Source organism: Myotis yumanensis, unplaced genomic scaffold (assembly GCF_028538775.1).
Source record: "Myotis yumanensis isolate MYYU_CA2020_CCGP unplaced genomic scaffold, mMyoYum1.0.hap1 SCAF_2, whole genome shotgun sequence".
In the NCBI taxonomy this organism is placed as follows: Eukaryota; Metazoa; Chordata; class Mammalia; order Chiroptera; family Vespertilionidae; genus Myotis; species Myotis yumanensis.
Window position 1 is genome coordinate 30995786 of NW_027223753.1, and position 14384 is coordinate 31010169.

Genomic DNA, 14384 nt, shown 5'->3' on the forward strand with positions numbered 1-14384 from the left:
ACCAAATGGTGAAATGACTGGTCTCTATGACATGGAGGAGCTGCCCCCTGGTGGCAGTGCGCTCCCACAGCGGGAGTGCTGCTCAGCCAGAAGCCGGGCTCATGGCTGGTGAGTGCAGCCGCAGTGGCAGGAGCCTCTCCTGCCTCTGCTGCAGGCGGGCAGTAAGGAACGAGGAGTCCCGGACTGCAAGACCCCCGGACTACAAGAGGAATGTCTTACTGCCGGCTTAGGCAGATAGCCCCTGAGGTCCCGGACTGCGAGAGGGCTCAGGCCAAACTGAGGGACCCCCCCACCCAGTACACGAATCTGTGCACTGGGCCTCTAGTATAATAATACTACATATGTGAATATGTATGTGTTTATAATATATATGTATGCGTGAATAATACTGTGTGTGTGAGTGATTTCTAGCTTCCCTGGGTAGAGGAATTGGACACTCAGTTGTATATCTTCGTTCTGCTCTCCATAATCTCTGAGTTTGTTTCTGTCTTAGCATCACAGTAGACTTTCAGGGTAGGGAGAAGTGGCTGGCTATAGAGAGTTCTCTCCAACTTCCTGTCTACTGCCACCTATAAAAAGCCATCGGAATTTCTGTGGCTCTAATCCAGCACACTTCTCCCCTGGTCTGCTCAGTACCCAACCCCAAGCTTCATCGCAGAGGCACGACTGATTAAATCATTGGCCATTAGTGATTGAACTCGATCTCCAGCCTCTCCCTTCCCCAGGAGTTTGGAGGTGGGGCTGAAAGGTCCAACTCTCTAGCCACCTGCTTGGTTCTTCTGGCAAGCAACTCCCATCTTTAGGGTCTTTCCAAAAGTCATCTCATTGACATACTCATAATGAAAGGGGCTCATCATAAATAACCTTTATTTATCTCACCACTTGGGAAATGCAAAGAATTTTAAAAGTTCTGTGCCATAAATGGGTATTAAGACCAAAATCTGTATGTTTCATATTATAAATCACAATATCATAAGGACATAGCAGGGGGAAAATAGAAGATATTGATGCATACAATTATTTTAGGTAGTCATATGTGCTGGAAAGAAAAAACAAAAACTATAGAGTTAATGGGGTTGAGAGTGACAATGGGGAATGGAGTGCTTTTACTAGGAGATCAGGGAAAGCCACTCTGAGGAATTGGTATTTGAGATGAGACCTGAATGTTGAGGAGGAATTGGGTATACAGAGATCTGGAAAAAGAGCATTTCAGACAAAGGAAATTACAGGTCAAAGAATAAGAGCATGGCCTGTTCAAGTAGCAGCAAGAAAACTGGCTTGTCTGGATTATTGTGAGGGAAAGATGGGGCGGGGCCTGGGACGTGAGGTCAGAAGGAGGAAGGGCCAGGTGATGGAGCAACTGCAAGGCCAAGGAGTTGAGATGTCTTGCCAGGTGTGAGGGGAGGCCACTGCATGGGGTTTCTAGGGACTGACATCCAGTTTCTTTTTAAAGGCTGCTTTGACTGTTTTCCTGATAATAGATTATTAGGCGATGTGATGGGAGAAGTGTGTTGCAGTTAAGCTGTAACCAGGGATACACGAAATGCTTTGTGAGGCCAGTTATTTCCATATTACACCAGAAAAGTTTCATAGAGGAGCTGGTCCTTGAAGCTATCCCTGCTTGGCTAAGTTGGGGTTTGCCAAAGAAAAGAAATTGAAGGGAGAGGAGGGACACATTCCAGGAAGAGGGATGCCATGTACCAGAGATCTGTGGCAGATGATGATCAGAATAGAGATCCCAACTCCCACAGGGAAGTGGCGATTGAGCCACGATTGAGATACAAGCTCTAAGCAGGGCACTAAAGTAACGCTGAGGCTTCTGGAAGCCAAAGCAAAACTGTCTGCCTCTGTGCATTAGCTATAGGGAGGTCAGCTCTTCCCCAGGGCTTTCTCCTCCACTTTTTTCTCCCTAGACCCAGGAATTGGGCTCTGCTCTTGCCCAGTTCCCAGGTCTCTCAGTAATGGTCGCCAGAACCATGACAAAAGCAGTTTCACCCCCCAACCCCACCGAACCTAAGTAAGCCTATCACCTCATTTACCCGACTCTAGCCCAGGAGGAGTCACAGCCTCTGTGTAACATTCCTTCTATTTTCAAAATCAGATCTACCCTTAAAGAACAAAGATTTAACTCACGAAGACCCTTTATGGAAACCCTCCCTCCCTCTGCTGCCTCTGGTCCCTCTGCTGTTAGCTCACCCATAGAGTGAAAACAGGACACGCCGAGGAGCGTGGTGGGAGTTCAAACCAGTTCCCGCCCATGATGCCAGCTGTCCCTCTGTCCTGCAGGGTCGGACCGATACCTGGAAAGCCGGGATGCCTCTCGAGTGAGTGGCCGGGACCCCTCCTCATGGACAGTCGAGGATGTGATGCAGTTTGTTCGGGAAGCTGATCCTCAACTTGGACCCCACGCTGACCTTTTTCGTAAACACGTAGGTTCCCCTGCTGATCTCTCTAGGGTTCACTGGGAGTATTGCTTCTGCAGCCTGTAGACTCTTTAGGGCATGGACTCTACATTTGTTCCAGGTCCCTTGAAACAGCTCAGGAGACCACACAAACTTAGGGACAGGATCTTGGTTCTCAACCAACCCTCACTGGGCACTGAGTTCAGCCTACCACGCTGGTGTGGAATCTGATGCAGCCACATTCCTGCTGGGTGTGCGCCCTGTGGGCTCTGCAGCAGGGACAGGCCCTCCTCTTCCTAGGAACGCTGTTCTCTCATCTGCCAGCCTTGGCCGGAGAGTCAGGGGCCTTAGCCCAAGTTAAAGAGTCCCTTGTCAAGTGGTCCCCAGCTCTCCACCCTCATCAGGCCCTCGTCTTCTCCTAGGCCAGTGATGGCGAACCTTTTGAGCTCGGCGTGTCAGCATTTTGAAAAACCCTAACTTAACTCTGGTGCCGTGTCACAAATAGAAATTTTTTGATATTTGCAGCCATAGCAAAACAAAGACTTATATTTTTGATATTTATTTTATATATTTAAATGCCATTTAACAAAGAAAAATCAACCAAAAAAATGAGTTCGCGTGTCACCTCTGACACGTGTGTCATAGGTTCGCCATCACTGTCCTAGCCTCTCACACATCTCTTCAAGTGACCAGTTGGCCCTGTGGCCAGGGACTACTCCTAATCTCCGCATTGACCATTCTTCTGATTTGGGGCACAAGGCCATTTCCCCGGCTGCTTGGTGCAGTTCTCCCCTGTGAGCACTCAGAACAGAACTGCTTTCTTCATTGGTCATTTAAATTTCCCATGCCAGATGGGTTTGGAGGGTGCTCTTAGCTCAGGCCTGAGGGCCTCAGAGCTGCCCGGTAGGTGCCTGCTGTGTGTCTAGCTCACACAGATGGTCCCTGCCTCTTAGGAAGGAAGAGGACTTAGAATAACAGGGTCATATACACTGACTAGGGAGGCTTCCTAGAGGAGATGGAACTGAGCTGGACTCAGAGGTCTGGGAGGGTTCAGCAGAGAAAGGAAACTGGTGCAAACATGTGAAGAGCTTAGCAGGTGGGCTCAGCAATAGCTGTTTGTGGGGAAGGGAGGGTAGGAGACAAAAGGTGGGAGACCAGGGAGGCTTTAGTGTCACAGAAGGTCCACTGGACTCCATGTGGCTATACTTCCCTGGGGTGGTCAGACCAACCAGGCCTCTGATGGTGCCTCTCCCACACCCTACAGGAGATCGACGGCAAGGCCCTGCTCCTGCTGCGCAGTGACGTCATGATGAAGTACATGGGGCTGAAGCTGGGGCCCGCGCTCAAGCTCTCCTACCACATTGACCGGCTGAAGCAGGGCAAGTTCTGAGCAGGAAGACACGGCCTGACAACTGAGGGGTGGAGCAGACGGGGCGGCATTCTCCAACCAGCAGCCAGCTCCCGGTGGTTGGTGGCATTCGGCGCACCTCAGGACTGCAGGAGGCTATGCAGAGCCCCCACTGCTCCCCTCCATGTCTTCCATGTCCTTCCATGAAGGGCTGAGGAAGGGGAGTGTGGGGCCCAGGGCTGGCGCTGCTCTGAGGCCCCCTCTATTTATTTCCCAAGTCTGGCCGGCCTCAGAAGTTTAGACTGAACACCTGCCATGTGATGGCAAAGGGGAGGACCCCTGAGGCCTCAGAAGATGGGGCCCTGAACTGACACTCGTGCCCAGTCCCCTTACCACCTGCTGGGTCTGATGTGGCACCCACTGCCACAGCTCCTGCTTTCTCCTACGAGATACCCAGATTCCAAACTCATGGTGCAAACCTCTACCTTTTTTTAAAAAAAAAAAGATCATTTTGTATTGTTATTTATTGTTTCTGGCACTTGGGCAAGCCCTTCAGTTCCTACTCCTCACTCCAAACATGGGGTTTCAGGAGGAGAAAGACTGCCCTGCCCTGGTCCTAGAGAGGTGTGGCCCCTTCACAGAGGACAGAACCTCAGGGCACTTTCTCTTTGGGACAGACAGACCCATAAAGCCTTGACCACATCGCTCAGTGTTGGGAGGAGATGGTCCTGTCACCTTCCCCTCTCTTCCTTGTTGGGCCCATCGCCCAGCCTCATCCATGGGAATGGGAGTCCCTGCCTGCACTGACCCAGCAAAGCTCCTTGCCCTGGCCAGAACTGCTGCCGCAGAAGGTCGGGCCAATGATTTTAGGCCAAGAAGTCCCTAGGGTGGTGGGAGGTAAGGGTCTCCAGGCTGGAGTCTGGCTGCACCCACTCCGCTGTCCACATGCTTCCTTCGCAAGCAGGTCAGCACAGCTGCCCTGCTACCATCTGGACTTATTTTATGTTGACTTGTTTATAAATAAAAAGCAATATAGATGCCAGTGTCTTTTCAATCAACAGCCAAATCACTGTTATCCAGTAGGCAGGTCAGTCCTTCCTCATGGTCTGTTTCCTCACATATAAAATGAGGAGCTTGGACAAGATGAACCCTGAGTTCTTCTAATTCCAGCAAATTCCTAATAGAGATTAGCCAGGTGTCCCCTGGGGTCCCAGCACTGCATGCCAGCAAGACAGCGGTGCGCACAGCAGCTCCTCAAGCCCGAGCTGGAAGAACACTGTTAAGGTTAGCAGCTCCCAGGAGCCTCAGTGGCTGGGCTCATCCACATCCTCGGGCAAGGAGAGGTGCAGACTAACCGGGCCAGGGGCAGGTGCTCAAGGCCAGGGCCACACCTCCTGTTTCTCACGGGATGGCAGAGAAGGTGTAGGGGCAGCAGCACAGTTCAGTATAACCTGAGTGTCACTGTGTGCCCCACACACTGCTCTACATGAGTTAGAATGAGCTCATTTAACCTTCACAACAAACCCATTTTATAGGTGAGGAAAGAGAAGCTCAGATCACAGCCAGGAAGTGTTAAAGTAGGCATTTGAAGCCAAGTAACCTGACTTCAGGGCCACGCTGAGGTTCCAGCTAGTCCAGCCATTCGCTCTGGGTCAGTCATTTCCTTCTTCGAGCCATTTGCCTGGGGGGTGGTCGGGGAGGGGTCGGGGAGAGTGGGTAAGGAGACTTCTGAGGGGAAGGGCGAACTTGCCAGCTCTCGCCAGTGACTGGTTCTGACATCCTGATGAACTTAGAATGCCCTTCCACTCGGCCACTGTAGGCTCCTAACCATGGTCTCTGCAAAGTGGCCAGAGGGTCAGGGCTGCCAAGCTAGAGTAGGCACAGTTTTCCACAGACGCCTGGACATTGGGGTCTGGTAGGCTGTGCTGCTCATTGGGGTGCTCCCCATAAGGGCCTTGGCCTATTGTTCAGGGCTCTCCTGTACCTCCGGCATAGAGAAGGGCCTGGTGTCAGGGAACCCTGGACCCAACTGTGCGAGCTCTGACCCACCCTGGAGGTAGCTGAGCCCAGTTGGAGCCTGGGATTGATGACTGAAGGGGGGATGGAGGGCACCATGGGACCTGCATGGCACTAGGGCCTAGAGCAGTGGTTCTCAACCTTCTGGCCCTTTAAATACAATTCCTCATGTTGTGACCCAACCATAAAATTATTTTTGTTGCTACTTTATAACTTTAATGTTGCTACTGTTATGAATCGTAATGTAAATATCTGATATGCAGGATGGTCTTAGGCGACCCCTGTGAAAGGGTCATTCGACCGCCAAAGGGGTCGCGACCCACAGGTTGAGAACCGCTGGTCTAGAGAGACATCACAGAGGAAGGAAGTACATCTTTAGCCCCTGGGTTCTGGGAGCTGCCCCGAGGGAGCCTTGGGGTCAAGCTGGTGTATGGTTACAGAGAGGGTGGGGGTGAAGGTGGGGGTGGGGGATAGCATCCTCCTGAGGGACTTCCCACCCTTGCCTGCCCAGTGCCTGAGGCTGGCCAAGAAGGCATTATTGGCTCTCATGAGATCACAGAGGTAGTTGCATGGCCCCGCCCACTTCCTGCAGCCTTGGTTCTTGCTGCCACCCCATGCCAAGCCAAGTGCCCTAGGGAGCCACTGGCCAGGGATCAGGGAGCTGTGGGAGCTCAGGCCACTACCTCCCAGGAAGAGCAAGGACATGAGGGTCGTAGGCCTCCCTTGTCCTTCTATTCCTGTTGGTCCTGAATGCCCCCACCCCAGCCTTGGTGGCCCCCAGGCCCTGACAACTTCAAGGATCCAATCTGAAAAGATGCAGGCTGGTGGTACCTGCCACACCGACCAGAAACTGGGTGTAGGCGGGTAAGTGGAGGGGCTGGTGTGAGCACAGCTCAGGATTGAGGTCCCTGGCCTGGCGGGAGGTGGGAGGGCGGGTAGGGTCCCAGCTCTGACCCTCATTCTGCCCCTCCTCACTTATGCTCTCTGAACCAGGGCTCAGTCTAGACTAGTTCTTAAGAAGGGTCCACGAGCCTTCTCAAGTTATACATATACATATATGCAAAGCCCATTCTTCTGGGGAGAGGCCATAGCTTTCATCAGCGTGCCCAAAGCATAAAACCTCTGCTCTAAAACCCTCTGACCCAGCCATGACCATTTCAGAGCCATTCTGGGCTCACACCAGGTTCAGACCAGGCAAGCAGAAGCAGCAGTGGGGCCACAGGCCTCAGAGCCTCAGAGACCTGAGTCCTGGTCCCCTCCCTCCCTCTTTGGGCATATCCCCTGTCTTCCCCTCTGGACTGGAGGGGCAGGCTCTCATGCTCTGTTCTCCGGCCCAGCCCTGTCTGACTCTCCTCTTTCCTGTCCCAGGCCTGGGGTGGCTGGCAGCCCCTTCCTGCTAGCCCAATGCCCTCGCTCTCATTCTGGCCCTTCCCAGCCCCTGCCCATCTGTGAACTTCCCAGGAGCTTTGACATCTCTTTGGTCCCCTGGAGGCCCTGGGCCAAGCTGAGAGCCCAAGGCCCTGGGAAGAGCAGCCAGCAGTAAGGAATCCCGGAAGCCCTTCTGAGGGAGACCTCTCCAGGGGCCCCCAGGAAGAGATCAGCACAAACCGGTGCAGGAGCCCCTCATGGAGCCCCCAGGCAAGCAGTCCCTGCAGGAGCTCCCCACAGAAGAGTCCCTGCCTGAGGACTCAGGCCTGGAGGGGGCTCCCAGCACGCATATGCTCTACGTGGGCCACCTGAACCCCCAGTTCTCAGTGCCAGTGCTCTCCTGCCTGCTCCGAGACACCCTAGAGCGGCTGGAGCTGCCAGTGGCGCGGGAGCACATCGAGGTGGTGAGGCGGCCGCGGAAGGCCTATGCCCTGGTGCAGGTGGCCACCCCTGAGGACACCCTGGCCTCCCTCCGCTGCCGCCTGCAAACAGCCTTGGAGGAGCACCAGATCATCAAGGAGCTGGTGGCCCGCGGGAAGGAGCTGGTGTTGGGAGACGGCCGTGAGCCCACACACCACAGAGAGGTAAGTGAGGCTTTCCGGGAGCCACCAGGCTGCAAGCCCCAGAGCCTGACCCAGGGGTCTGGGTATGAATGGCCTGCACCGCCATCCATAGGTGGAGGGGTATCTTTGAGAAACTGGGGACAAATCTGCAAACTTTGGGACTGCTACCCAAAAATCTGGCCTGCAGTGGGCGCTGCCAGCTCACTCCCAGAGGGACAGTGTGCTTCCAGCCGGAAGCATGTGTAGAAATGCGGATGTGAGGGACTCCTCCCTGGGTCCTCTGCATCCCCGCCTCTGGAGCCCGGCCGGCCCAGCCTCAGGTCCCAAGGGGGTCCTCATTTCCTCCTTGGACCACCTCATTCAGTTGACAAACACCAGCAGCTGCTCTATGCCAAGCTGTAAAGCAGGGAGCCCTCTATCTATGAACAGAGCCAGACACGGCCGACAGAGCTGCATGGTGGCCTCCGGAGCTGTGAGGGGACACAGGAGGGCCCCCATTGCTTTCTGGGGACAAATTAGCAGGGGGAGTGAAAGCCAGGCTGGGACTTAGGGATTGGGGCTGGCATTCCAGGCAGAGGAACACGGCACATACAAAGGAACAGGGTGGTGAGGGGAATGTTACAGGCAGAAAGCAGGCCAGGCGGTGTCCCTGGAGCTCAGGCTGAAGCTGCAGAAAGAACAAAGGAAGAAAGAGGGCAGGGGCCAGGCCACCCAGGGTGGTGAGACCCAGTCAGTGGGACTGAAAGGTTGGCTTCTACAGGGAACGTGAGGGAATACTCACCTCACTGAGGCCGTGCAGGTCACTCCATGAGACAGGTGATCCTGGTTTACCTTTCCTTTTGGGGTGAAAATGCCTCCGTGTTTAAACTGCTGCAGAACTAAACAGCTCTGTGACTTGCACTTCAAGATCAGAGAGCCTGATTGCGTGTTTGTATGACAGTTTCTCACATTTGTGATACACCTGTCTTTTCTGGGCACTGCAGGGCGGATAGGGACATGGCCCTCATCGCCATGCCCCTGCCCACACTGACCCAGGGCTGGAGGCCTCTTCCAGAGCCTAGCAGGCAGGGAGTGGCCATTGGCTCATGCCCAGAGCCCCCGGACAGAGCAGAAAGCACAGAAGGGGACTAGGGAGGGCCTGAGGAAAGTTGACGTTCAGGAGGAATGAGTGGTCCAGAAAGTGATCAGCTAGGGTTTCAGGAAGATCAGAAAGGGGGTGGGGTCTCGGGGGCCCCTCTCAGTTCAGAGACCTGAAGCTGTCACATGGGACCTGAGGTATCTCCTGGTGACCCAGTCCTGGGCCTCAGAGGTCTGTCCCAGCCAAGTGGGAAGAGATTGGCCCACAGCTGTCCCAGCTTCCAGCCAGAGAAGGAGAGCTCACAGTCCACCTGGGAAGAGGGCAGCCCAGCCGGCAAGAACCAGTGGCTGGTTCCAACCCTTGATCCAGCAGCCTTTCCCTCATGGGCTGCAGGACCTTCAGCAGAATTAGATCCCTCTGCCTGGGAGGGAACACAGGGCTTCCTCAGTGGGCTGGGCCCCAGGGTGGTGGAGGTGGGAGTTCTGGAAGCCTGTCCCTCTTGCTGCCCTGCTCAGGGATTCTTGCTCCACACTGGCAGGAGGAGAACAGAGGCCCGAGCCCTGGCCCCAGCCCCGGACCCAGCCCGGGCTCCAGCCGCCCACCTGCCAGGCACACCAATGCCCCGCCGGCACAGGCCCTGGGGTGGCCTAGCTCCATGCACCAACCCAGCTGCACGCGCTCGGACAGCGCCATCGTGCACCAGGAGATCCAGGGCCAGGAGCGGCTTTTCCAGGGCGCCTTCCTGGGTAGTGAGACTCGCAACATGGAGTTCAAGAGGGGCGGCGGCGAGTACCTGAGCCTGGCCTTCAAGCACCACCTGCGGCGCTACGTGTGCGCCTTCCTCAACAGCGAGGGCGGCAGCCTGTTGGTGGGCGTGGAGGACAGCGGGCTCGTGCGGGGCATCCGCTGCAGCCACCACGAGGAGGACCGAGTGCGCCTGCTGGTGGACTCTGTCCTGCAGGGCTTCAGGCCACAGGTCTTCCCGGATGCCTACACGCTCACTTTCATCCCAGTGGTCACCACCTCCGCCAGCGGCACGCCCCTCAAGGTGAGCTGCAGGACAGGACGGTCTCTGGGGCTGTTGTCATCTGTCATTTCATCACCCTACACGTGATGGCCCACATCCACTCTGCTGAGCAGTGCTGGGCAGGAGGTGGTGCAAAGGGGAGTCGGGAAATGGTGGTGAGAAAAGAGACTTGGACTAGCCTGCGCCAGCCCCACAGGCTGTCCCCAGGAGCCGAAAGCCAGGACCAAGCAGGGCGGGATTTGGGCTGCACGCTCTCCCGTGCAGCATCCCAGAGCTGTTGTTGCCCTTGGCCAGGTGATCCGCCTGAGCGTGCACGCCCCCAAGGCCCAGGCGGAGCCGCAGCTCTACGAGACAGACCTAGGGGAGGTGTTCCTGCGGCGTGAGGGGAGCATCCAGGGCCCGCTGGCCGTCCACGCCATCCAGGAGTGGTGCAGACAGGTAAGTGGCGAGGCTGATCAGGTGGGATGGGGGCCAAGCTGAGCAGTCCTGGGCAAGCCCTCAGGTTTCCCTTGATGCTCCACTGCCCCGTGAGTGTGTCCGAGGGGCTGAATTGAAATATCCCTACCACCTGCCATATTCCACCATTGCGTGGCTGGGGGAGTCAGCAGAGTAGAATAGTGAGAAATTTTAAGACAACCCTGAGGGCTGTATACATTTTGGGGGAGGCCCTCAAGATAAGGGGCAGGGAGTGCTGGACATAGTCCCAAGCAAAAGCCTTTTCAAGAGGGAAACATTGGGTGGCAGAAAAGCAGAGAAAGGTGGAGAGAGAGGACACTGCGGGAGGAGGGGCTGCCACCTGAGCTGCCTCTGGTACTTGAGGAGGCTGCAGGGGACAGGTCATCCCAGGGCTTGGGATGCTCAGCTTCCCTCAAGACCCCAGGGCTGACTCCATCAGGGGTGTCTGCGTGGCCTGGGGACCAGGCTTCCCCACCTAGCAGTGCCAATCCAGTGCCAGAGGCCTTGAGCAGGCCCCCTACCCCCACCCCAGGCTCTCTGGGCCTTGCCCTCCTCCATCAGTTCAACCCTGGGAGGAGTGTGTGTGGACCTGAGATGATGTCAGCTTAGACAGCGGTTTCTATGATGTCCCCTCAGAAGTGGGCAGCAGAGCTGAGCAAGCTGGAGGAGAGGGTGAAGGTGCTGACGGCCGAGAAGGAGCAGCTCCAGCAGCGGCTGCAGCAGCACAGGCCCATCTCCTGCACCTGCTGCGTCCTGTGAGGGCCCCGTGGGCAGGCGAGCACAAGGATGAAGCTGGCACTCACCCTGGGAGATACAGGGATTGCCTATTTGAGCCAAAGTCCTCCCAATAAACCCATCTGGCTGCTCAGAGGGGGACGGGAGCACCAGGCTTCCTTGCTCCTTCAGCAGCATTGCATACACAGGCTGGTTCCACGTGGCTTCAATCCTGAGCAGACTCCAGGCTGTGTAGCTAATAAATTGCTCTTAGCATGAGCCCTGAGGAACCTCACCTTCAGAAAGAACCTGTAAAAACTTGAACAGGCTATCCTGGGGCTGGGCTAGAAGGGACTGTCCGTCCCTGTCCCTAAGATGCTCACCTTGCCCAGGCCGGGGTCTGTTGACTCCAGTTGACTAGACAGGGTCAGAAAGGAACTTGTTATCTTGGGAAATCCCCTCTGCTGATGGCAAGGCACCTCGGTTACAGAGCAAGCAGGCAGCCCCCAGCCTTGGCATGCTGGAACTGTGGTTCTCATTGCGCTTCAATAAATTACAGGGACCTGGAGCAAGAATGATTATTTCTAGAACATCTGGCCAGCCAGTTGGGTGTAGCTGAGTCATGAGTCACATGCCTAGTCCCCCTCTGTCCAGGAGGCCAAGCCAGCCCTGGGCTCCTACCACACAGAGATGCGGGGAGGAGCCCAGATGGTCACGTTCCAGTCCAGTCTTCTCTAATGGCCGGGTACCTTGAGGGGAGTGCTACCTCTCAGACAGTAGCAGTGCACTGGTCATCCTCAGGTACCATTTCTCCAGCACACAGGCATCTGCACAAAAAGGGCCTGGCTTCTGTTCCAAGCACCCCTAGCCACTGGGAGTCCTGCTCAGCCATTGGCCCCCACCCCCTCCCCCCCCGCCCCCGCCCCCAAACAGCAGAGCCAGAGGCTATAAAGCCAGCGTCTGACCAGGACAGGTCTGGGCTCAAAGCCCTTCAAGGGCTCCCCATTACATTGAGAGCAAAGCCCAAACCATGGTCTAGTCTACACAGCTCTCCCTGACCTCCTGACCCATCTGCCTTCAACGCCGCCTCCTCCCCTTGCTCGTGCATTCCAGCGACACTGACCACCTTTCATTACTTGTCTCAGGGCCTTTGCACTGGCTGCCTCCCCTGCCTGAAATGCTCCTCTCCCAGACAGCTGCTTGACTCATTTCCTCCCCTATTTTAAATGACACCCCCTCACCCGCACTGCCACCCCTTTCCTGCTCACATGCAAGATGCTAGCCCAGGCATCACGATCCTGAGATGCTTATTGGGAAAGAGTCGATTTCTGCAAAGGCAGGTTAAGTCACGTTGTAGCCAAGCTGCTCTGGGCAGCTAAAAATCGGCCCCGGTCACTGGGTTTGAAGGACACCAGAGAAGCTTGGCCAGTTTCCTCCCCCAAAAGCTTCTGTGTACTGATCAGTGGACACCAGGCACGGAAGGCCGCCCTCCTGGGCATTTCTCGGCTTCGGCCTCATCTGCCAAGCCGGGTGGCAGGGTTGCTCAGGCTTCACGAGCCCTGGAAAGTCATCCGGGTCCTTTTCTAAAAAGGCTATGCAAGTGGCCAGCACCTAACTGAGGTACTCTTATAGGGAGAGGCAGGAACTTCTAACCACTGCGAGTGTTTGCAAACCTCATACCCAGCCAAGTCCTCATTGTTCCAGGGAGCGCTGTCACCAAGGGGCATGTCAGAACCCTGTTTTGGGAATGGCTTTTATATGGAACCACTGGCTAGGAAAAGAGGTTACAACCCCCCCAGTCAGCCACATTCGAAGTACAAGATGAGTATGAAGACATCTGTGAGGGAAGACATTTACTCTGGCCCATGAGGAACGGAGATGAGGCAGCCAGGCTGCTCTGGGTCCGGAGGGACACAAGCTACTGGCCTCAGCGACGATGATGGCCTTGGACAGCGAGTGGAAGACTGAAAAGGAGCCCACTTCTTTTTAGATATATGTATTTACTAGAGGCCCGGTGCACAAAATTCATGCACAGGAGGGGTCCCCTCAGCCCAGCCTGAACCCTCTCCAATCTGGGACCCCTTGGGGGATGTCCGACTGCTGTTCGGGCCTAAACCGGCAGTTGGACATCCCTCTCACGATCCTGGACCGCTGGCTCCTAATCGCTCACCTGCCTGCCTTCCTGATCGCCCCCTCCCTGCCGGCCTGGTCGCTCCGAACTGCCCCCGTCAGCCTAATTCCCCCCAACTGCTCCCCCCCCCCCCCCCGTCAGCCTGGTCGCCCCCAACTGCACCCCCCCACCAGCCTGGTCGCCCCTAACTGCACCCACCCCCGCACCGGCCTCATCGCCTTACTGCCCCCCCTTGCTGGCCTGGTTGTGCCCAAATGCCCCCCTGCTGCCCTGGTTGCCCCCAACTGCCCTGCCCCACGGCTGCCCTGGTTGCCCCCAACTGCCGGCCTGCTTGCCCCTCACAGCGCCCCCCTCCAGCCTGGTTGCCCCATGCAGCCTGTTCAGTTGTTTGGTCATCCCTCATTAACCCCTCTGCCAGCCTGGTCATAGGCAGCCATCTTGTAAGGGTGTGATACTCAATTTGCATATTACCTCTTAATCATATAGGATTGATTTCAGAGAGAAAGGGAGAGGGAGAAACATCAATGATGAGAATCATCGATGGGCTACCCCCTGCACACCCACACTTGGGATGGAGCCTGCAACCCGAGCATGTGCCCTGACTGGGAATTGAACCATGACCTCCTGGTTCATAGGTCAATGCCCAACCACTGAGCCATGTTGGCTGGGCAAGGAACCCACCTCTTTTCTGGATCTCACTCTGTGGAAGAGACAGCTTGTGAGCAGGTGTGCCCAGCAGCCAGAGGGTGGGTGTCAGTTTCACCAACATATTGCAAGGAGCATGAATTCAGTATCGCTAAGTCTTACTTTGAAGGAAAAACCACCCAGGAGCCGGTCTCGGGGCTAGGGAAGCAGGATGACCTGCGGGGACAAAGCAGTCTGCCAGGTCCCTGCTCAGCAGAGGGACGGCTTCCATAAACAACACGCCTACTCGCCCTTCTCAAGCTCGAACAGCGCACATGGCACCCATGCTACTTTGAATTTCTATCTTTCAATGCTGAGAATCTAAATTTGAAGTCTTTGGGGAAGTTCTGGACCCTATTACAAAGAAGGGCTCCTTTCTTTGTTTTTAAACTATCAGGTCATCCACATAAGACTGCTCCCCTGGAGGACAGCCTGGGACGGGCGCTCAGGTGACAGGAGGCACACAGGCATGCCTGGCAGCAGACACTTCCCATGTGCCAGTACATGAAGAGCATGACAAAGCAAGCACGTCTCTTC

The 14384-nt window shown here is 55.7% G+C and overlaps 2 protein-coding genes across 19 annotated transcripts in view; both read left to right on the forward strand.

Annotated features, from left to right (window-relative positions):
• The window catches only part of SCMH1 (Scm polycomb group protein homolog 1), a 130979-nt gene extending 126192 nt beyond the window's left edge, over positions 1-4787 (forward strand). For all 18 annotated transcript variants that reach the window (XM_070405029.1, XM_070405014.1, XM_070405011.1 and 15 more), the window contains 2 exons: positions 2287-2429; positions 3667-4787. In XM_070405029.1, coding sequence (XP_070261130.1) covers positions 2287-2429; positions 3667-3792 — 269 coding nt within the window. In that variant the 3' untranslated portion in view covers positions 3793-4787. The remainder of the gene's footprint in view (positions 1-2286; positions 2430-3666) is intronic.
• A 2604-nt stretch (positions 4788-7391) lies between these two features.
• On the forward strand, positions 7392-11077 carry SLFNL1 (schlafen like 1). Its single transcript, XM_070403295.1, has 4 exons — positions 7392-7778; positions 9374-9883; positions 10157-10300; positions 10955-11077. Exons 1-4 carry the CDS (start codon positions 7392-7394, stop codon positions 11075-11077), a joined length of 1164 nt encoding a protein of 387 aa, XP_070259396.1.
• Positions 11078-14384: the final 3307 nt, after the last annotated feature.

What these genes read in the sequence shown, in the direction of transcription:
- SLFNL1 (XM_070403295.1), top strand. Translation starts at nt 7,392, where the DNA reads ATGGAGCCCCCAGGCAAGCAGTCCCTGCAGGAGCTCCCCACAGAAGAG. An exon ending in AGCCCACACACCACAGAGAG is followed by an intron (nt 7,779 to 9,373) that starts GTAAGTGAGGCT and finishes CCACACTGGCAG; the next exon opens with GAGGAGAACAGAGGCCCGAG. An exon ending in TCCAGGAGTGGTGCAGACAG is followed by an intron (nt 10,301 to 10,954) that starts GTAAGTGGCGAG and finishes ATGTCCCCTCAG; the next exon opens with AAGTGGGCAGCAGAGCTGAG.